Genomic DNA, 20583 nt, shown 5'->3' on the forward strand with positions numbered 1-20583 from the left:
TTTGGCAGTATGGTGGTATATAGAGGATGGAAAATAATGTTGTTACTCTGACTGGACGGCGCTAGCGCTGGCCTGAATGTTACAAGCGAATTCCCTCGAAGGGATGGTAATCTTCTTCTCCGGCCCATTGTTCCTCGTGCAGAGATTCGCCCATTTGGGATTTGTCCATTCCCGCGATCACGTCCCTACTAAAGTTAGTTGCGTTCATAAGCTGGGGGCGGTGCACGTACTCATCCGTCGCCAATACCTCGAAACCAGGCACACAGTCCACCAAGGCATACAGAATGTAGCTTCCCCCAAAGCTCCATACGAACCCGATTAGCGCTTCGACGATTTGTATTCCTAGCTGTCTCCAGTTGCCATCGAAGAAACACCCGCCGACGATGTCGGTGACGCCGTCGTATGCTGCGACTTCTCGTTGCGCAAATAGGCCAGTTACAATCGTGCCCAAAAACCCACCCAGGCAGTGTGTAGCAAACGTGTCCCCGTTGTCGACCCAGCGCAGAAGTTTCGCTCGTTTGGTGAACTTGATTTTGAGTGCTTGATACCCGCATGCAGCACCTAGGACGCCAAACCCCATTGCCGTGCTCATGTCGATGAAGCCTGCGCTCGGCGTGATTAGAACGAGTCCTGCGATCGCGCCTAAGAAAGTGCTGTCCAAGCTCCACTTTCCAGTCTCCCAGTAGGTCAGACTCGCCCAGGTGAGAGCGCCTGAGGAGGCGCAGAGATTCGTCACGCAGGCGGTCATGACACTCTTGAAGTTGAGAGCGAGCGTAGTTCCCGCGTCAAAGGCAAGCCACGCATTCCATATAATGATCAGTGCTAGCAGTTGGCACAAAGTGTTGTGTGGCCGATGCAATAACAGGTGCTGCGGGGTTCGAATTTGAGAGCGTCGCGACCGAAACAGGGGATAGGAAAGGTAGACGCTCATTGCTGTGGCGGTGGCACCGCTGCAAATATGCACGGGAGTGCCTCCGGCAAAGTCAAGAGCACCAAGATTCGCGAGAAAGCCATTCTCCGACCAGACCATGTGGGCTAGAGGAGCATATATGAATGTGCACCAGAGCTAGAGAAATTAGCAAATGTCGAGGGACGTGGAGACTGCTCTTACAAAGATGAATGGAATCAATGGAAGAAGCCGTCCGCGCTCACAAGCTCCTCCGATTGCGATAGCGCACACGGTCGCGCAAAAGATGAGCTGGAACTCTGAGAAAAGAATCTCAGGAATCGAGCCAACTGGTTCAGCGAGGACGCCGATATGAAACACTTTGCTGAAGCCCCCAAAGAAGCCATTGCCTTCACCGTAGGCGAGCGAGTATCCCAGCATCCACCATTGGATTGAGCAGACGGCGACCGCCAAAAGGCCGGGGTAGAACGAAGCAATGCTATTGAAACGAGTGGAGTAGCCAGAATAGGCGAGCCCGACAGCCGGGATAATAAGCCAGCAGAAGACAGAGCAGACAAGGATGAATAGCGTATCGATTTTGTCGCAGGCTTCCCAAGCTGTTTGGACAGACATAGTGCCTGTTCAACTGGCGGTCCCTGGTGCTTGCTGTTGAGTAAACGAGAGGGGTATCTTAAATATCGCAACAGTCCATAGCTGCTAGGTACTGTAATTTTTATCGGGGTCTGATGCTGACACAATGAGAACGAATCAAGCCTGTAGAGCTTATCAGCTCAATAGTCATGGCGGATATTATTGGTCGGGATGCACTATCATGTCGATCGCCGAGCTCAGCTCCTGCAAGACGATGCTCGGATAGGGAAGTGCAACCAGCTGCAATTTCGATGCAGCACGGCGGGGTGAGACTAGTAGTTAGTCCGGCGGAGATGCAGGTCGACCTGAGGGATTTGATTACAGCGATATGTTTGTAGCAGAACAGTCATTGGTAGGATGTAGATAGCCTTTATGCAATCTCGTGAATAACGATTTGCAGGTCTCAGGGAGACGAGAGTGAGAACTTGTATCTAGCTGATGGGTGTTGGCGTCAGGCAGCCATACTCATTGCTTTTAGCCTTTGCACACATGCGTCTGGAGCTCATTGTGATGAATCATAGGAAACCCGCATCAAGCGACGCGCTCTTAAGCATGTTTTGGTCTGCAATTCCATGGAGCGATGCCGAGTTTGTCTGGTGCAGCACAATGCTTCGTTGGCCGTCATCACGCCTTCAACAAGCAGCAGTCGAAATTAGTATGTTGGGATCAGTATCATCGTTAATGAGTGCTATCTAGCACTTAAATTCCATTAAGAAGCTGGAAATCACAATTTAACAGCATGGTGGTTCATGGAGTCCAAGATGAAGTCAAGAAGAAGAGAAGAGTGCGAACGAGAACCCCCACAATCGGAAAAGAGTATCTATCCCAATGGAGCAACTCGGGATACGATCCGGGGTAAACTGGGACCCTCACCAGCCACATTTGTAACCGTGCCACAAGCCCTCAGCCACACCCGTGACCAACCAACTGATACGTGGCCAGGACCTCGGAAAGTAGATAATCCGCCCCTTTCGAGTCCGACCGAGCGACGCCATTATTCGCCGACCACCAAAAGAGCACAGCTGGCCCATTCGCGTCCATCCATCCATCCCCATTCCACCTCGCCTCCATTGACACCTCAGCATCCATTCCTTCGCTTCGTCAAAATGTCCGACCAGGTGCAAGAGCTTCTCAACGTCCCTCGGGAGTTCCTTAGGGACGGCGTGCAGTTTGTCAACCGCAGCCAGAAGCGTAAGTTGGCCCGTTGCTTGTGCAGCACTCCTGGATTCAAGCTAATAAGCTTTGCTATATAGCCGACAAGCGCGAGTTCATCAAGATCAGCCAGGCTGTCGGTACTGGCTTCCTGATCATGGGATTCATCGGTTACATTGTCAAGCTGAGTATGCTGCCCCTGTCATTGGATTAAACCCCTGCTAGATCGGTACACTGACACGTCTTAGTCCACATCCCCGTTAACAACGTCCTCGTCGGTGGCGCGTAAACGAACATTCCATCATCCATTCTATCCGGTGTCAAGCGAAGGAAGAATCATAAGGTCATCATGTCCCTTATTGGCGAATCGCGAGCTAGGGTGCGCATGCGGATGCGATCTTCAAACGAGCGTGTAACATTATACCCGCCTGATGGATGAGCAGATTGCGATGCAGTCTCGCTCGACGCGGAGTCCAGTCGTTGGAAACTGGCTTATGTGCATAATTAGTCTGGGCAGGCGTTTAGGGTGTGCTGTTAATATATCCATTGAACTATGGCAAGCTGCTTTCAAACGACAGAAATTATATAACCTATAATGAATTTATACCCAGTATCTGTGTTTTCACTACCATTGACTCAGAATCAATAATCATGCTGCCAAAGCATCAATCACAATAAGTACAAATTTATGGCGCACCCCAACTTTATCCCAAACCCCAGTCCCAAAATATATCCTACCCAATGATCAGCACTCAACTTAAACCAGCCTGAGCATGATGTCACCACTCCGGACAACACCCTCTATATAGAAATCAACTGTACTACCACAATCGAATTGCAATCCCCTTAGCACTAGACAACTTCCTACACTGCAGTACCACCACCATACTTCTCCGAGGCCCCCACACCCCGACTGCCGATATCCGTTCCCATTAGTATACTTCCCCACTGGTGTACTCCACGCACAACCACAACCACATATACATATAACAGTCCTCCTCACCCCCATCTATACCTCTACATCCACATAGAAACCCTCAACTCTCTCCCTTCCAAACCAATCCCCCCCCCCCCCCCCCCAATTGACCTCAACCGAAAACAAAGAAAACAAACATAATGGAACCAATCTCCCCACCCCCAACCCTAACCCACCTCTTCACACTCCGGTGCGCCGTCGACCCACCCCTCGAAATCGGCATGGGGCCGTACGGCCGTCGACGCTGCGTGCCCATCAAGTCCGGCACCGTGAGGGGGAAGTATCTCGTGGGAGAGGTTGTTCCGGGAGGAGCGGATTTTATGTAAGCCCATACCCATAGTACCTTGATGGGTGATCGATTACTTGAATTGAGATTGAAGACTAACTATGAGGGGTAGGCTAGTTGAAGAGAACCAGACGACGCATGTGAATACGAATTATGTGATTAAGAGTGAGGATGGGGCGTATATTTATGTTAGGTCGGTGTTTTCCACTATTATATCTAAATGAGGTTTTTGAATTGAAGCCATGGAGATGACATATGCTAATGTTGATGAATGTGTAGGACGGAAGGAACCCGATCCGGTCCCCCCGAAGTGCTAAAGGCATTGATGGAAGGCGATGGTGTCGATCCAGCGAGTTACTGGTTCCATTTACATATCAAATTGGAGACAGGACATGAGAAGTACAGATGGATGACGAACCGGGTGATTGTGGGACGGGCGACGAGGGCAAAGGGGGAGGTTGCGTATGATGCGTATTTCTTGGAGAACTTGTCATAAATCCAGGACAATTATGGAATAATGTATATAATGGTTACATATTAAAGTATCTGGTGTACAAGGTATCATAAATATGGTATCACTGCAAACGGATCTGGTGGTTGCGCAGCAATTCCGCCAAATTCGCATACTCCCCTGCGCTCGCGTCCTGGCGAGCAAGTACCTCCTCTGCGAGTTGAAAGGCCCATAGGTGTTCTGAGTGGAATGATCGCAGCTCGTAGAGTCGCTCACGTAGCCACTCGCGTTGCGCTGGGTCGTCGGTTTCGACTATAGCCATTAGAAGTGGCCAGTGTAGTCGCCGTAATAGACGCGGGTCTGCGGCGTATTGTTTGTGGGCGTTGTCAATGATGTTGTTGAGGGCTTGGCGATGCAGTGCGGCTGGTGGGCGGGCTGTATCGAAGAGACGACGGTGGAAGAGGATCAGGGCGTAGAAGTTGTTCACGGCCATGTAGATGGTGTTGAGCGTGCGGCGGGTGGAGCCTGGGCTGGCGAGTTTGGCGGTCAAAAGAAGGTCGGAATATTTCTGTACTGGTTAGCATGGATAATACGATAATACCAGAGGTTGGCATACATCTCGAACCGTCATCATCTCGGCGAAGAGTGCCTCGCCAGACTCGGTGTGTTTCTCGTCCAAGCATTTCCAGAGCTTATGCCATAACGTGTATCCGACGTGTACAAACTCCAGCCCCCGGTAGTTCTCCATGTCGTCCGACACCTCCTGGTCCGGGTATTGCTTTCCCCAGAAACATCGACTCCAGAGCCGTGCGCAGCGATACAGATGGTCCGGGTGAAGGGATTCATTGCCGGAGTTGAGCACGTAGTCGTAGAGCGACTCTGTAGTACCGATCGACCGACGATTGACATCGATGTATCTGATTGATTAGCGATGCCTAGCACAGCAGAAAGCATACTTACAGTATCCATAGTAAGAACTGGTCCGAGATGAACGAAGCCCGAGAGACCGTATCACTGGGCTGGTCCGCCTCCATTGCCAGCAACACCTCGTTGACATCGCGCACATGGAACAATTCCGGATGGGTCTCCAGCAAAGACCGCACTCCTTGCAGATGGAGGTGGAGATGGCGCACGCAGTGTCCAAACTGCCATTCGTACGCGACCATGAGGAACATGGTTGCGAAGATCATCTCAAGCTCCGCAAACGACACCTGAGGTTTAGGGGTTTCCAGTAATTGGCGGAACTCCTTGACGGCCATGCCGTAGTGGTATCGGCCATGATCCTCAGCGGTCGGACGACCTGGTGACCGGACTACCAGGCCATTTCGATGCATATCACTTGCCGATAAAGCCAAGATCATGCGCATGATGACCTTGCTGGTAGCCGCGGGCCCCTCATACAAATAGCGGAAGCTGCTCCATTGCCAATTCTTCATGTAATAGAACACCACGGACGAGGAAGGGAAGTACTGGAAGTATTTCTGATCATGCTCCGACAAGACGAGCGAATTGGTGCAGGGCAAAGCACCTGTTCCGGGCAGGGGCCGGTAAAGTGGCGATGGTTGCGCATAGGGCGGAAACGGCCATCCCGTGGGGAAACTGACATCTGGGGAAACCGGGGTCAAATCCGGGGCTGGTCCGGGGGACTGCCGATGCCAGAGGGCAGCTAGAGTGTTGGCATAATGAGGATGAAGAATGCTGTTGGTCACGGCAGCACGAACAGGAGAGGGAGTGGTCGCAGATGGGGAGGAGCAAGTGGTGATGCCATCGCTGGTCGGCCAACGAGGTTGCGCGGGCTGCAGATGCCGAACCGGGGCATTGGCCTTGCCGCGCTTAACGGGGATCCCCCATTCACAGTTCAGTCGTAGATTGAAGCAGCGTTTGCAGACTGGACGCTCCTCCCCGCATTTTACTTTACGACGGCGGCAGGTGCTGCAGCCTGTAAGATGCGAGTCAGTCAGTCAGTCAACCATTGTCCGTCCACTGGGATCTTTTTTTTTCCCGAGCTTTCCGCCGACTCCGGGGAACTCGGACAAGGGTTGGCATACCATTCTTCGAGCGAGGCGCGTTCCGACCCGACATGGAATGAATGGCCCACTCGTGAAGGAGTCGGATCAGCCGGCAGGCATTAGTAAAAAGCAGAAGAAGACAGCCGATATCACGGATTTTAAGCGAGGGGCAGTGGGTGATGCAGCGGGAAAGTTCATCGGGAAAAAGAAATTCGGAGGGACACAAAATTGACTGGAAGCGAAATGACATTCCAGGCGCTTAGTCAGCGGCAGGACAGCTGGGAACTGACTCGTACAGGGCTGGCTGGGGGGCAGAAAGTAGTTGAAGATGGTAGCAAGTATCTAGAAAGTATGCTTCTTTGAATGGTAAATTACTACAGACTTGGAGAGGGGTCTGATCTCAATTTGGGGTAGTTTGCCCCGTTGCAGGGCTAACGTTCACATCCTGGTCTTAGTGACGCCCACTAGGGAGTCACCGTGGTTTGAGCAGGGCTATTAGTAGCTGGCGCAATGCCAGGGACTAGGTCATCAATCGTGCATTCGATATCTGCGCTAGGAAGCATTATACTTCTATCGGGTATACAAACAATGTGACAGACGCCATGTTTCACCTTCTCCGAGGAATATCGCCGAGGATATACCGAGAAACATCCTGATGGCTGTCTGCAAGGCATCAAGCATGAGAGTGGTTCTGAGCAGATACTCAAAGGATGGGATGGTGTTGTGATGCCGAGAATGTCGTAGAGACAGTGTATCCTGCCTTACTCCTGAATACACTCCTTCCACTGCTTCTGCGCAATCCCGAACAACTCATCGCTCGTCACCATCTCCCACCCAATCAGCGCCAGCGACTTGCCTACAATCACCGCCTCTTGATGAGCGTAATCGGTTCCGGCCGCTGCAGCAAATTTGGGATGATGGGGGAAAGAGCCTGGTTCATCCGTGATACCAAACATGGTGTGTAGTGTTGGGACAATGTAGCTCACATTGCCTAGAGAAGTTAGCATGGTACCTTGACTACAAGCATGAATGCCTACCGATATCTGATGATCCTGTCATGACCTTCTCAAGACTTGCAATGACATTCCGGTCGTACTTGGACATGTGCGCTTTATATCGGTCGCATAGTGTGTCGTTGATCTTGATGTCGGTATACAACTCATTCCTAGTCCGGTTAGCTCACCTTCTGTTGCTCCAGTTGTTGACAGACTTACTCAATAATCTTCGCCTCACAACCTGTAGCCAATGCACCTGCCTCAATGCAGTTCCGCACCTTGACCATAAGTTGGTTCAACCCCTTCAAAGTCGGGCTGCGAACCTGCCAATACGCTTTCGTGTAGGACGGGATTATGTTGGCCACCGTGGGCGTATCCAGGAAAGCACAGTGGATGCGCTCATCTGGGCGGAGTTGCTGGCGCAGTACGGCCACGTTGTTGTACGATGTCACTAAGGCGTCGAGGGCATTGATTCCTTCCCAAGGGTTGCCGCCCGCATGGGCACTCCGACCTGTAAACTCGCAATGTATTTCTTTCCGAGCGTTCATTCGCACACCACCGACGCTGTCCGCTACAACACCAGGGAATAGTTCTTTGGGTCCTGCGTGACTGAGAAGGTCAGTATGCCGAAAGGGAAATGCAACCCAATGGATACGATAAGCCGCATAAAGGATTGGGCAATACGTACGCCATCAATGACACATCCACACCCTTGTATGCACCCAAGTCAATCAGCTTGGCCTTGCCACCGCCGTTCTCCTCTGCCGGAGTACCCAAAAGCTGGGTGCGACCGGGGATACCATATTGTTTGAGAACGGTCGACAGCGCAAGGAAGGCGGCCATACTGCTGGTAGTGATGAGATTATGACCACAGGCGTGGCCGATGTCAGGCAGTGCATCATATTCGGCATTGAAGTTGATTAGGCGTCCACCGGATCCGCTGAGTGCCTCGAAGGAGGTGTCCAGTCCGTATGCGTGACGGGTTACGGTGAAGCCTTGCTTCTCGAGGAAGTCGCAGATAGTGTCATGGGCGCGATGCTCTTGGTAGGCTGTTTCTGGATTACACCAGATCTGTGGTAGAGTCGATGATCAGAATCATTTCAAGCGAAAGGAGAGTTGCATGCCTACCTCTCGGTTGAGCTCTCGTAGCGATGTTTTCGCCGACTCCAAGGCTGCATCAATTGCCACCTTCACTTCGTCGATCGTTGGCACGGTTTGGGTAATAGTCTGCGTCGCAGTCATTGTGGCGATGGTCTGTCAATCTTGCTTTCAGCTGGCTGGAATGCAATGCTGGGAAGAGCACCCGACATCGTCTGCCGGGGCGTCATATATGTCCTCCCTCCCCGATCCTCGCCTTGCTATCGCGGCAAGGGATAAGCGTGGAGAACCTCGGCCGACGAGATGGGCAAATCCCGGACATTCAGGTGATACCCATGATAGGATGATTCGGGTAACCATTACGAACAAGTGTCACTTGCAACGATGACTCCATCTGCACCCCGCATCGCGGAAGATTGTCGTTATCAAATCCGCCCTGACAACCATGGGAAACCCTGCGCATAAGCCATTAATAATACCTCCGCTATCACGCTATCAGACTTATCAGGGTCATTGGCTCGGCAGATAACAGTGGATCAAGGTATTAAATGAGTCCTTCGTCCCTGACCAACACGAGGCGTTTCTCCGCACGATCAAATCTGTGGGGGAGGCGCAGTCGCGAGTTTCCCGGAAGATGGACCCAGCATTGAGTTCTCGAACCAGTGGAAACCCAAGGATAAGCGTGGTGGAGAGTTGCCGGTTCAGCTTCCGGCATTGCGATGAACGATAACCTGCTTGTCATCTTGCCGACCGACGCTTCGTATTGGCGCATCTGCCGACGGCGTTGCTTGGATCTGCTGCCATATCGCAACCCCGGATTCTAACCTACTCGAGTCACCGCACGGGTATCGTTTTCCTCTCTCACGACCAACATGGCTTCACCGATTTCATTGGGTCATTCGTATTCAACCGGATGTAAACCGATACTAGATAGGGAAAGTCAATCACCGCGATTTGACTCATGGCCAAGTCCCCGACCTCGCCACCATCGTGATGAGCACAGACAGGGCATCAGAAGCGGTTTCGGCTTGTCAAGTTGCCCGGTGGAGGTGCGTGTATCAATCGCTGATCGCGGAAGTTGTGCGCTTGATTCCGTGGGTGCTGTTGGTTAAGGTTTTCTCACTGGTTATCTTATAACCGATGGGTCTCATCTGTACCGGTAGTAGTATAAACAGTAAATCAATTCCGTGCCATCATGCCGTGGCAGCTCTCACGAAACCAAAGCATCATGGAGAAGCAACATACAGACCCTCCACCGGGGGCGACCCCCGAATTAGACGATCTAAAAGTGAAGGAAGAAGCAACCCTGGCCCGGGATGTCGGACTGGGACAAGTATTGGAGGTGGAAGCCACCCCAGAGCAGGAACGAAAGGTTCTGCGAAAGCTGGACATAATGTATGTGTAAATTGTATAGTATTGAATGTTTTTTTCTCACTCCTCGAACAAGATTGATCCCTCTGATGGGAGTCTGTTACATGATGCAATACATGGACAAGCTGGCTCTGAGTCAAGCTACCCTGTTCAACCTCCGACAGGATCTGGTATGTTGCCACTTCCAACGAGAATGATCTATACTGACTTTGAACAGAACCTCAAGGGACAAGAATATACCTGGACATCTGCTGTCTTCTATTTCGGGTATTTTGCCTGGAGTTGGCCCAGCTCGTATCTGATCGTCCGTCTGCCAATTGGCAAATACATCAGTGCCTCAGTGTTTGTGCATTCCCTAATCCTACCCCATAATACCACTAATACCCTATAGATTAATATGGGGAGGCATCCTAATGTGCCACGCCGCAGCAAAGAACTTCGGGGGTTTAATGGCTGCCCGATTCTTCCTAGGAGTGGGTGAAGCCGCCATTGCCCCGGGATTCTCCCTCATCACAGGCATGTTCTACAAGCGCGAGGAACAACCAGCACGGTACGCCACCCCTATAACCAGAACAATCATTATAGATATTCAAACTAACAATCAACAAGGCAATCGGCCTGGTTCCTAGGAAACTGCATCTCCACCATCATCGGCGGTGTCGTAGCCTACGGAATTGGCAGCATCAAAACCAACGCCGTATCTAGCTGGCAACTCCTCTTCCTCATCCTCGGCGCCATCACCGCATTCATCTCCTTTTTCCTCATCGTCCTCCTCCCCGACTCCCCCAAGAAAGCCATCTTCCTGACCAAACCCGAGCGCGCCATCGCCATGCACCGCACCCTCGCCAACAAAACCGGTGTCGCGGACGAAGGATCATTCAGATGGGACCAAGCCTGGCAGGCACTCCGCGACCCTCAAACCTGGTTCTTGGTTTTATACACCTTTTCCGTGAACCTCTGCAACGGCGGAATCACAAGCGTAATCCTTCCCTGCTCCCTACCTTACATACCAACCTCCATCGAACTAACAATAACCAACCAGTTCTCCTCCATAATCATCAACGGCTTCGGCTTCTCCCAAATCCGCTCCCTCCTCATGCAAATGCCTCTCGGTGGCGCCCAAGTCGTCTTCCTCATCCTCACCGCGGGCATCGCAACCTTCGTCCCACACACCCGAATCCTCATGATGATCTTCAACACCCTCACCTCCCTGATCGGCATGATACTCGTCTGGAAGCTCGATGAAGATAACCGTCGAGGCAGACTCACGGGTCTGGCCCTAGGCGCTGTCTTCGCTGTCAATATTCCCCTCTCGCTGAGCATCATCAGTTCGAATGTCGCCGGGTTCACAAAAAGAAGTACCACCAGCGCGTTGTTGTTTGTTGCATACTGTGTGGGGAATATTGTCGGGCCGCAGTTCTTTTATACCTCCGAGGAGCCTCACTATCCGGTATGTTTTCTTCCATTTGTTTAGATAGGGGCGGTATGCTAACGTGGTGGGTTATAGACGGGCATGAAAGCTGCTACTTCGGGACTGGCGTTAGGAGCATTCTTCTTGATGTGTTTGCTGGTGTATTATATTTGGGAGAATAAGCGGAGGGATCGCCTGTATGGAGTTCCGGAGCAGATGACGGAGAGTCAGGAGTTGGCGTTGGGGTTGTCGAGTAAGACGGATTTGGAGATTGAGGATTTTAGATATGTTGTGTAGGTTTTATAATAGAACCAGTACATTTTGAGATTTCAAAAATTTGTTTACTGCTAGGGGGTAGATGAATAGAGTGGGTTGGAAACAGAGGTAAGCTGTGAAAGTATCAATGGAAAGAAATGCACGCGTTAAGTTTGGTAGAGAGAAAGGGGGTTTGATGGGTCAATTGACTTATATCCAGAAGTGGGAGGGTACATAGTATTCAATGTAAATTATTGGTCTATCAGAAGAAAAAGAAAACAAAGGCTTGCTCGACAAACAACAGAAGGCCCATTAATCGATGAACAAAAGGTATCAATTGTCATGCCGCGGGTCCCAAAACGGATAGTCATCAGAGAGAATTGGTACATTCCATTCGATGAGTCTCTCGTCGTCCCACAAAGCGTATTGCCACGGACGGTGCTTATTAGTAGCCCCAAACTCATACATGTCATAAAAGACCTGGGCGAAATTGAAATCGTCTCGAAGCCATATCCTCTCCCATGCTAGGTTAGGCCGCTCAAAAGGCGGTAATGATTTCAGGAATTCTCGAAGTCCATTCCTGTCCGTGCCGAAGTTGAATTTGTCTGCAGGGTAGAACAGTTCCATTTGATCATTGTCGGTCGGTCTGGGCCAGATTCCGAAGTCGTAGAAATATAACCTAAATGATCGCACGTTGAAGAGGACCAGGTTCCGGCGAGCGAGGAATTGTTTTTCCCGCAGGATTTTGCATAGGAGTGAGGGCCCTTTCGAGGCCAGGCTCTCTCTCTTGTCCATTGGGCTTTCGAAATCATCACAGTCCGTGTACCAGCAACCAGGTGGGGGTCGTTGATCTTCTGGCAGCTCGTCGAAGAACATGCAACCTGTCTGTACCAGGCTGTCGGATACTTCGCGGAGTATCGATTCGTATCGGTAACAGCAGTGTTCCCATAGACAGCTGAATTCTTCAACTTCCCAGGGACTCATATAGCCAAAGAACAGACGCCACATCTCGCCGCCAGTGAATACATCTTGCTCCTCTTGCCAATCGTTGTCCTCCGAGGTGTGCTCCGCATCCACAGTACGTTCGATTGAACCGAAGATATTTCCGTAGATTTGCAATCGATAGAAGGCACGGATGATGCGTCGTTTCTCGTTCTCTGTTAAGACCAGAGGTATGATGTCGCTCTCCCACCTGGTCTCATCCATCCATACCGGTCGCCTAATGGTTCTGCAGAAATCCTCCAGGAATAATAGGGCCTGTTTATGTAATTGCAGCAACTGCACTGTCTCCTGGGTATTTGCTGGTTCATCTAGAAGCTGCGCAGGTGGAGTTTCCGGCCGAGGGGCCTTGTAGCTGTAATTTCGGCTCTCAAGAAGTGCGATGATTTTTTCTTTGTTGGGTTGCTCGGAAGCGTACAAGCCTTTGGAACGGATGGCGGCTATTGCATCGGTCATGTCAACCAGGCCAGCATGGTGCTTCTGTAGAAGGCTCTGCAGAAGGTCTTTCTTCACTAGCTCAAAGACTTCATAGTATGCGGGCGATGCACGTAATAGCGACCACAGTGTACCGGAATCAGGTATGGTAAATAGGATGGAAATACGCAGTTCCACCGGGATGCCTTCCAGGGTGGGTACAGCCTGATCTGAAGTTAGCACATGCACTGTCAGTAATGGTGAAGTACCTAACCATGTTCGGTATTTTATACTATCTGAGATCTTGTTCCTTTCAGACCAAAGTTGATGGTAAGGGGATGGTGAGAATGGCGTGAAAGGTGACAGTAAAAATGTTAGAGAAAGCAAGGTGAGGTGAGGGGAAGAGAAAACGAAGATGATCCCGCCGCATCTCTGAGCTGATGCGATTGTCCATCACCAATTAGTCAAACATGTTTTTGCACAATCATCATATGCAATCATTATTAGTGCCTGCACAGATATCTTTAGCATATTATACAGTCCACAATAGATTAAATATCCGGATAATATTCCAGTGTCCGGTAGACAGATTAAAATGGAAAATTCCGTGTAAGATGCGTGATCTTATGAGCCTTGTGAGCTATTATTGTGAATTAACCAGGAAGGTTCCGATCTGTTGGGTTTCCTGACGGCTTTTTCCTACGCTCGACCGGAAGCTTCCTACGGCGATCGGGTGGTCTAGAACGCGGCCACACTCTTTAAAAAGGCCTTGTTTTCCGGTTGTGAGCAGGAACTATCATCAACCCCGTCATTCTTTTATAACGAACTCCAAAACAGTCTAAACACATTAGTTCTCACGGTTTCTATTCAACGACCGGCCAATGAAGCACTTTAGTCAGCTATAGAGCAACTGCTTCGCAATGAATTCATTCAGTGAACGCGAATGTGCTTTTAGCTCAACCAGTTTCATACTTCATGGAGGATTCACTTTGGTAGGTGACATACCTCATCTCTTTGTCTGCTTCTGTTCCACTAGAATTCGACCTTCTTGTGCCTAGCTGGAAATGAATGTGTGGCTCTCGGTCATTCATCGACACGAGCAGACATGAATCGGGGAGTTACTTTTCGTTATTCCGCATTCACTAATATTGGATATCTCAGCCCAGGAAATATATAAATAACCTTTCTGTCTCCCTGTGAACTACTTTTCCCTCTCTACCCCAGTGCCTCAGTCCGCAGCTATACTATATGAGCCCTCAGTACCGGTGATACTTTGTCTATCGCAGCGTATTATGCATTGGTAAGTGATTCAATCATGCATGATAGCACATCAGGATCTCAAGTCTAACTGCCAGGTCAGATATATACATATATACTTGAACAAAATCCCACAAATGGACATGTTCTACGGGGATTTCGGGCCCGAAAGGTCATTTAACAGAGCTATATACAAGTGATCAGAAAAGGGGTGATTCCTCTGCGCCAGATATACATTCAACTGAGTTGAGATTCCTTGGGTTTTTCATCAAATCACAATTCGGCCATCTCTATCAAGCCATGAAAAGCTTAGGGATGATGTCCTCGGAGGTTGTGTATCGGCACAGCACGACTGCGCTGCTATTGAGGATACAACTTCCAGGATAAAGAGCTGAAGCGCTCTTTAAGCTTCGCCTATGGGGATACCAAAGAGCCCGAGCTACCCCAACCGTGGGTAAAGTGCTCACAGGCGTATACTAAGCAAGTCAAGCAAGACTATAACTTGTATAAGGCTGTGTGCAGGGGCCTTGCTCCCGTAAGAGCGAGGTTCAAACGGGCAAGTAGTGCCCTATTCTGTGCTAAGGGCGGAAGACTTCCCACGGTTGGGGAAATAAAAAATTGCGAGGAGCTGGCCACACAGGCAATGGTGGCCGCTAATAGGTGGGCCGATATAACTGCAATCCCCAGAGCTTTGAAGTTGCTAACGTTTTCCGGTAAGGTTATAGAGCTGGGGCTGCGAGGAGTGGCTTCAGTCACAAATACCCCACCGCCTATGAGGGCCCCAAAGCCACCATTGACCACGAAAACGTGGCAATAGAGCAGATAAGATATGCGAGGAAGTTAAGGGAAAAACGGGAAGGGATACGGCGAAGTATTTCACATGCATCGAGAGAGGCAAGTTGGGGACAGAGTTAAGATTGGCTATATTTATTATTCCCATCATCATGATAGGAGGACCCTGGCTTTCGTCATGTGAAGATATTTAAGCGACATTACAACAAGGTCATTCCACTGAGCCCAACTGTGCCTCCAATGTGTCAGAAGGAGGGGGAACAGCTGGCTGGCAATGTAATAGTCACTGCTAATGGGTAAGCCCGAACTAGACTTATGTTGGGTCTTTGGCAGTTACTGACAAGAGTCTATCTAGCATCGTGGCTACCCGCAGTGGGTTTGATCATAAGTATCCCACTGCATATGACAACCGGGAAAGTAAAGGACGACATGAAGTCGCGACCCGAGAAGGGCTTAGTACCGGAATGGATTCCAGAAACAAAATAGGGATAAAATTCACGATAAGACCCAATTTCTTCACAAATTGCTAGTTATCAACGCAAAGAATGCGCTTCTCGACATGTGGATGATCAGAGGAATATGGGAATTTAAGGAAATGGCAACGGATGGTGTATGCGGTGACTCTATTGAGCTGGCTTCAAGTTCCTGGATCTTCATCATTGACGTCTATTTATATCCTACTGACGCATTGCTGGTGGTGTCCTTCATCTTGATATGGACTTTTGGATTGTACGATTCCATCTTCTGAGAGAGGGTGGGGAGACCGAGATGATACATTTGCTTCGAATTTGTGGATTATTGCAACATTGGAAAAGCTTCCTTGAAGCGGTACCATTCGAGTCCCATTTGGACGAGATCCTCCCAATAGAGCGTGACCTTGGTGGATTCGAGCTCATATGGTACTATGTGCAGCTCACTCGCTGGGGACCGAGCGCGCTGGATATTGAAGATAAACAATCTCAATTCTTTAAATCTTGAGACCGGAGGTATAACTCGTACACCCTTGTCTTCTCTCCAGGCATCTTGATTGTCAGACTTGTTATCTTTATGGTACAAGTCTACGCATCATAGATTCGAATGCATTCTTTTTCAGTACATTTGCTGGCTATTTCGATGTTATTTCGGTCATAGATCCACAAGAGAATGTTGTGCAGGTAGAAGGAACGTCGCAGAAGAACATGTCCTGGTGAACGAGTGCTTGAGGGGAGTTAGACCGAATTTGGGAACACGACATGTACTTGGAATACAGTTACTGGAAAAGAAGGGTTTTGTTTGTCTTGATGAGATCTGTGGTGTGGTACTAGCGGAATGCATTGGAGTCTGACCTACCGGCGGTGATATGGTTATTACTTCTCACAACTGGATTGGATCCGTCTGTAGTGGCTTATTCTGGAATAGTAAACATAATAGATTAGTTTGGGCGCTATAGAATGCTTCCAGTCATTGAACTCAGCGAGCAGATTCATAGATGACGGACTGGATCTTCTTCATATGTGTTATTAGTATATCCCCCAAAGCTTGTCAGAGTCTTGAGTCTCCCAGCCAAATGTCGGGTGTTTAAGCGAAACGTAAAGTGACAAGACATGAGACACTGCATGTGTAGCGCAGCTACTTCCCAGCAGCCACCGGCAACCTGGTCCAGGAGTGGTGCGCTCATGCCTCGCGCCTTCCTACACTGTCATCTTCACAACTGCAGCCAGCCTCTTCGCTACCGGATGCCGTTCCTGATCTCAAGATGCCGCAAGCACTGCAAAAGGCTCACCTGTCTCTACAATTATTCTGCACTTAATTTGTTCTTGAATTCATTTGTATCATTCTGTCAACACTAGATGCTGCTCAAAGCAAGTCAAGCATTGGTGCTTTTGGCCACTACTCTCTCAACATTCTACGCTCATTTTGCCAATGGCTATCACATACCTAAGCCGGATATTCCGGGTTTGAAAATACTTTCTATTACTGCATTTCTACTTCAGGACTACCCAATTACGGGCGTGCAGGTGAATCCTATACAGTCGCAGAATGTGACTATCAGCTTCTGGAATGTCACCGTTACCTATACGCATCCGGGCTGGGATGACCTGATTCATGCGCACGTTTGGATACCATTGTCTGGATGGAACAATCGGCTCCAGGCAGTCGGAGGAGGAGGGTGGGCAGGGCTTGTGGACTATGGCACATTAGCTCTGCCTGTCTATCAAGGATTTGCAGCTGCCGGGTCTGACATGGGCCACGACAGGATTCCTTGGTCAGCAAAATCATGGGCTCTCGAGGATGCCTCGGGCCACGTGAACTTCGCCCGACTGGCTGATTTCTTCTCAACCTGTCTCTATGAGCTGTCGCTTCTCGCCAAGTATATCATACAAGAGTTCTATGGAACACTACCTGCTTACTCCTACTGGAACGGCTGCTCGACTGGCGGGCGCCAGGGATTGGAGATCGCCCAACGATGGCCCGATGCATTCGACGGCATATTGGCGGGGGCGCCAACCATAAACTGGGCGCAGTTCGTCCCTGCAAACTACTGGCCAACATTCGTCATGAACCAGCTTGGGGTCTATCCCTCCCCCTGCGTCATGGAAAAGATAACGGATGCAGCAGTCGCTTACTGCGATGGTCAGGACGGTGTTGTCGATGGAATCATTGCTCTGCCGTCGCTTTGCAACTTTAATCCCCTTACTCTCATAGGGATGGAGGTTTGGTGTGAATGTATTCCCAGCATAATTACTGCGGAAGTGGCATTACTTGCAGTGTCATACTGGGCAGGTCTAACTGCTAAAGATGGGACCCCTTTATGGTACGGTTTCAATCAGGGTACGCCATGGAATTATACGATCTGCACTGCTACCGATGATATTGGGAATCACCGATGTCATTCTTTGCCCGATTACTTGAGCGTGGACTGGCTGCAATTTTTTGTTGCTCAAGATCCCGATATCGACTTGGTTGACATGGATCATGCTGAGTTTGAGTCCCTCTTCTATCAATCCATCATCGGATATAAAGCAATTACCGATGCTAACAATCCCGATCTCTACGACTTCAAGAATAGAGGGGGAAAGATTATCCATTGGCATGGCTTAGCTGATTGGCAAGTTCCTCCAAATGGCTCTGTGGACTACTACAGAAAGGTCCAACTGCGTGATCCATCAGTCCAGGATTATTATCTCTATTTTGAGGCGCCAGGAGTCGAACACTGTGGTAATGGAAAGGGACCAGCTCCAACTCGTTTGATGGAGTCATTAATGGCATGGGTTGAAGGAGGCATTGCTCCTGATCATCTGCACTCTGTCTCTGAGGATGGTGGGATGTCAAGGATTCTCTGTCCCTATCCTGCTACTGCGCAGTATATAGGAGGAGACCCTACAATTGCTTCATCGTTTGTCTGCCAGTAGATTGTTCAGCGCACGCGTTCTTTGATTGTGCTTCACCCCCTTTTGACTGCACTCTAGCATTACTACAGCCTTAAGTTAGTATAGTGTCAGTATTACTCTTAATATACTGTGCTCCATTCGGGACTAGCTTCACATATGGCTTATTCTCACCTATACCTTTGAGGTCCGCATGGCGCTAGAAAGATGATAATATAGAACATACACAATACTTCTGCACTGCTTCCCCCTCATGCCGAGTATACAGATTACCCGAAGCGGAAATCCACCTGACGTCATGATTAGTCTTTCAGTTTCTTTCTAATATCACATTTCCTCGGACTGCATTCTCTTTTCAACCATGAACAAGTGAAAACACCAATTGGCCATGGCATCAGCGTCTCCTCGAAAGAAAGTTGCCATCATAGGTGCCGGAGCAGCAGGCATGGTACAGTCCTCCCCTTCCCTCCCCTACCATCCCTAACCCATTACGAACCCCGACTAACTACTAAAACCCCCCCAGTCCTGCGCCTCCACCCTATCCCAACACCCAGACAAATTCGAAATCCACCTCTTCGACTCGGCCCCCCATGCCGGCGGCCAAGCGACCTCTATCCCCCTCCCTGCCAACCACGGCGCAACCTGGCTCAACGACGGCGTCCAAGGCGGCTCATCCATATTCCGGCACACATTCAACTTCTTCCGACGCTACGGATACGAGCCTCAACCCGTACAACTCCAAGTATCCTTCGGCAAAGGTCCCGACAGCTTCTTCACCAACATGTTTCCTTCCCCCCTCGTGGACAGATACTCCGCCGAGATCGAGAAACTCGGCCGCGTGCTGAAGTGGATTAAGCGGTTGATGCCACTCCTGGGTATACTGCCTATCAAGATTGTACTTCGGCTGTTCAGGTTCAGTGCAGAGTTCGGAAGTAAGATGGTTCTTCCGCTCATTGCACTGTTCTTGGGCACGGGGAACCAGACGCCGAATGTGTCGAGTGTGTTATTGGAGAGGCTCTTTGATGATCCGCAGATGAGGTTGTGGGATTTTGATCCCGATATGTTGTTGCCGAATCGGCCGGAGATGTTTACCTTTCCCGAGTTGGGGAGGTTTTATGGCGATTGGGTGGCGGATTTGGGGGAGAATAAGGGGGTGAGGGTGAGGTTGGGGACCGAGGTGGAGATATTGAGGAGGGATGCTAAGAAGGGGGTGGATTTGAGGGTTTGGGATAGGGGTGAGGGTGGGGAGAGAAGGTGGGAGGGGGTGATGCATGATGAACATTTTGATGAGCTTGTGCTGTGTGTGCCGGCTGATGAGGCGAAGAAGTTGCTAGGTAGGCATGCGACGTGGAGGGAGAAGTATGTGCTCGGGGGTGTGAGGTTCTACGATGATGTTACGGTCACGCATAGCGATGCGGACTACTTCAATAGTATCTTCGAAACGAGGTATAAGAGTGATCTGTGCGGGAAGGCGTCGAGCGAGGCGCGCAACGAGCAGATCTCGTTCGCGAAGCAGACACCGCGGTGTCGGAAGGACGGGTGGGATGGGTTTGCGCCTATGTACTATACGCATTCGTATGAGCAGGATCCGCAGAAGATTGAGATGGGCTTCGATTGTTCGAATTATCAGCATCAGTTCCGGGAGGCGTTGGGGGAGGGGGCGCTGTCGTTGGAGCCAGATCGGCATGTTTATCAGACCATCTTTCTGAATAAACAGGAGTCGGATCTATGGACGTGGGAAAGCATCGACAAGGACAAGATCATTGCGAAGAAATGGTGGCATCAATTCGGACATAATTGGCAGCATTATATACGTGTGGTGCCGGGGATGATGTTCATTAATGGGAAAAATCGGACGTTGTATGCGGGGAGTTGGACGATGGTGGTGAGTACCTAGTCTTTTCACGGTTGTGGGTGTGTATCAGATGCTGATGACAGGCAGAACATGCATGAGATAGCTTGTATATCGGGCATTGCGGCTGCGTATCGACTTGGGGCGAGATATGTGCCATTAGATGATTTTGCGGAGGATTTCTTTGCTAAGTATTTGCTTGTGAGCCATGGGAAGAGGTATAAGAGATAAGTGTGGATTTAGGGGTACACAGGACCTTCATTCGTCCGTTAGGACTACGGATAGTTACTACTAGTAGTTAGCTGCCAAGAACCTGGTCTTGGATGAGAGGGAAGAATCGAAGTACACTATACACTCAAA

At 50.0% G+C, this 20583-nt stretch overlaps 9 protein-coding genes across 9 annotated transcripts; 5 read left to right on the plus strand and 4 right to left on the minus strand.

Annotated features, from left to right (window-relative positions):
- Positions 1-79: 79 nt before the first annotated feature.
- On the minus strand, positions 80-1519 carry AKAW2_10450A (ammonium transporter; the record flags this gene model as incomplete). The annotated part of the gene is made up of 3 exons (XM_041687324.1): positions 80-185; positions 231-1066; positions 1112-1519. 3 exons carry the CDS (start codon positions 1517-1519, stop codon positions 80-82), a joined length of 1350 nt encoding a protein of 449 aa, XP_041537170.1.
- Positions 1520-2643: 1124 nt separating this feature from the next.
- SSS1 (translocon subunit SSS1) lies at positions 2644-2978 on the plus strand (the record flags this gene model as incomplete). The annotated part of the gene is made up of 3 exons (XM_041687335.1): positions 2644-2728; positions 2791-2877; positions 2938-2978. The coding sequence occupies 3 exons, from the start codon at positions 2644-2646 to the stop codon at positions 2976-2978; spliced, it is 213 nt and encodes a 70-aa protein (XP_041537171.1).
- Positions 2979-3805: 827 nt separating this feature from the next.
- AKAW2_10452S (DUF3237 domain-containing protein) lies at positions 3806-4447 on the plus strand (the record flags this gene model as incomplete). The annotated part of the gene is made up of 3 exons (XM_041687346.1): positions 3806-3987; positions 4064-4144; positions 4231-4447. 3 exons carry the CDS (start codon positions 3806-3808, stop codon positions 4445-4447), a joined length of 480 nt encoding a protein of 159 aa, XP_041537172.1.
- A 79-nt stretch (positions 4448-4526) lies between these two features.
- Positions 4527-6484, minus strand: AKAW2_10453A (Zn(II)2Cys6 transcription factor; the record flags this gene model as incomplete). The annotated part of the gene is made up of 4 exons (XM_041687357.1): positions 4527-4970; positions 5019-5319; positions 5363-6341; positions 6451-6484. The coding sequence occupies 4 exons, from the start codon at positions 6482-6484 to the stop codon at positions 4527-4529; spliced, it is 1758 nt and encodes a 585-aa protein (XP_041537173.1).
- Positions 6485-7172: 688 nt separating this feature from the next.
- AKAW2_10454A (M20 family metallopeptidase) lies at positions 7173-8648 on the minus strand (the record flags this gene model as incomplete). The annotated part of the gene is made up of 5 exons (XM_041687368.1): positions 7173-7402; positions 7449-7576; positions 7626-8015; positions 8095-8477; positions 8535-8648. The coding sequence occupies 5 exons, from the start codon at positions 8646-8648 to the stop codon at positions 7173-7175; spliced, it is 1245 nt and encodes a 414-aa protein (XP_041537174.1).
- Positions 8649-9699: 1051 nt separating this feature from the next.
- Positions 9700-11583, plus strand: AKAW2_10455S (uncharacterized protein; the record flags this gene model as incomplete). Its single annotated transcript, XM_041687379.1, has 7 exons — positions 9700-9899; positions 9952-10045; positions 10093-10217; positions 10267-10425; positions 10485-10854; positions 10918-11325; positions 11383-11583. The coding sequence occupies 7 exons, from the start codon at positions 9700-9702 to the stop codon at positions 11581-11583; spliced, it is 1557 nt and encodes a 518-aa protein (XP_041537175.1).
- Positions 11584-11874: 291 nt separating this feature from the next.
- Positions 11875-13231, minus strand: AKAW2_10456A (uncharacterized protein; the record flags this gene model as incomplete). Its single annotated transcript, XM_041687390.1, has 2 exons — positions 11875-13179; positions 13229-13231. The coding sequence occupies 2 exons, from the start codon at positions 13229-13231 to the stop codon at positions 11875-11877; spliced, it is 1308 nt and encodes a 435-aa protein (XP_041537176.1).
- A 3601-nt stretch (positions 13232-16832) lies between these two features.
- Positions 16833-18395, plus strand: AKAW2_10457S (uncharacterized protein; the record flags this gene model as incomplete). The annotated part of the gene is made up of 1 exon (XM_041687401.1): positions 16833-18395. One exon carries the CDS (start codon positions 16833-16835, stop codon positions 18393-18395), a length of 1563 nt encoding a protein of 520 aa, XP_041537177.1.
- A 364-nt stretch (positions 18396-18759) lies between these two features.
- Positions 18760-20454, plus strand: AKAW2_10458S (putative flavin-containing amine oxidasedehydrogenase; the record flags this gene model as incomplete). Its single annotated transcript, XM_041687412.1, has 3 exons — positions 18760-18819; positions 18895-20256; positions 20314-20454. 3 exons carry the CDS (start codon positions 18760-18762, stop codon positions 20452-20454), a joined length of 1563 nt encoding a protein of 520 aa, XP_041537178.1.
- Positions 20455-20583: the final 129 nt, after the last annotated feature.

Source organism: Aspergillus luchuensis, chromosome 1, assembly GCF_016861625.1.
Source record: "Aspergillus luchuensis IFO 4308 DNA, chromosome 1, nearly complete sequence".
Classification (NCBI taxonomy): domain Eukaryota; kingdom Fungi; phylum Ascomycota; class Eurotiomycetes; order Eurotiales; family Aspergillaceae; genus Aspergillus; species Aspergillus luchuensis.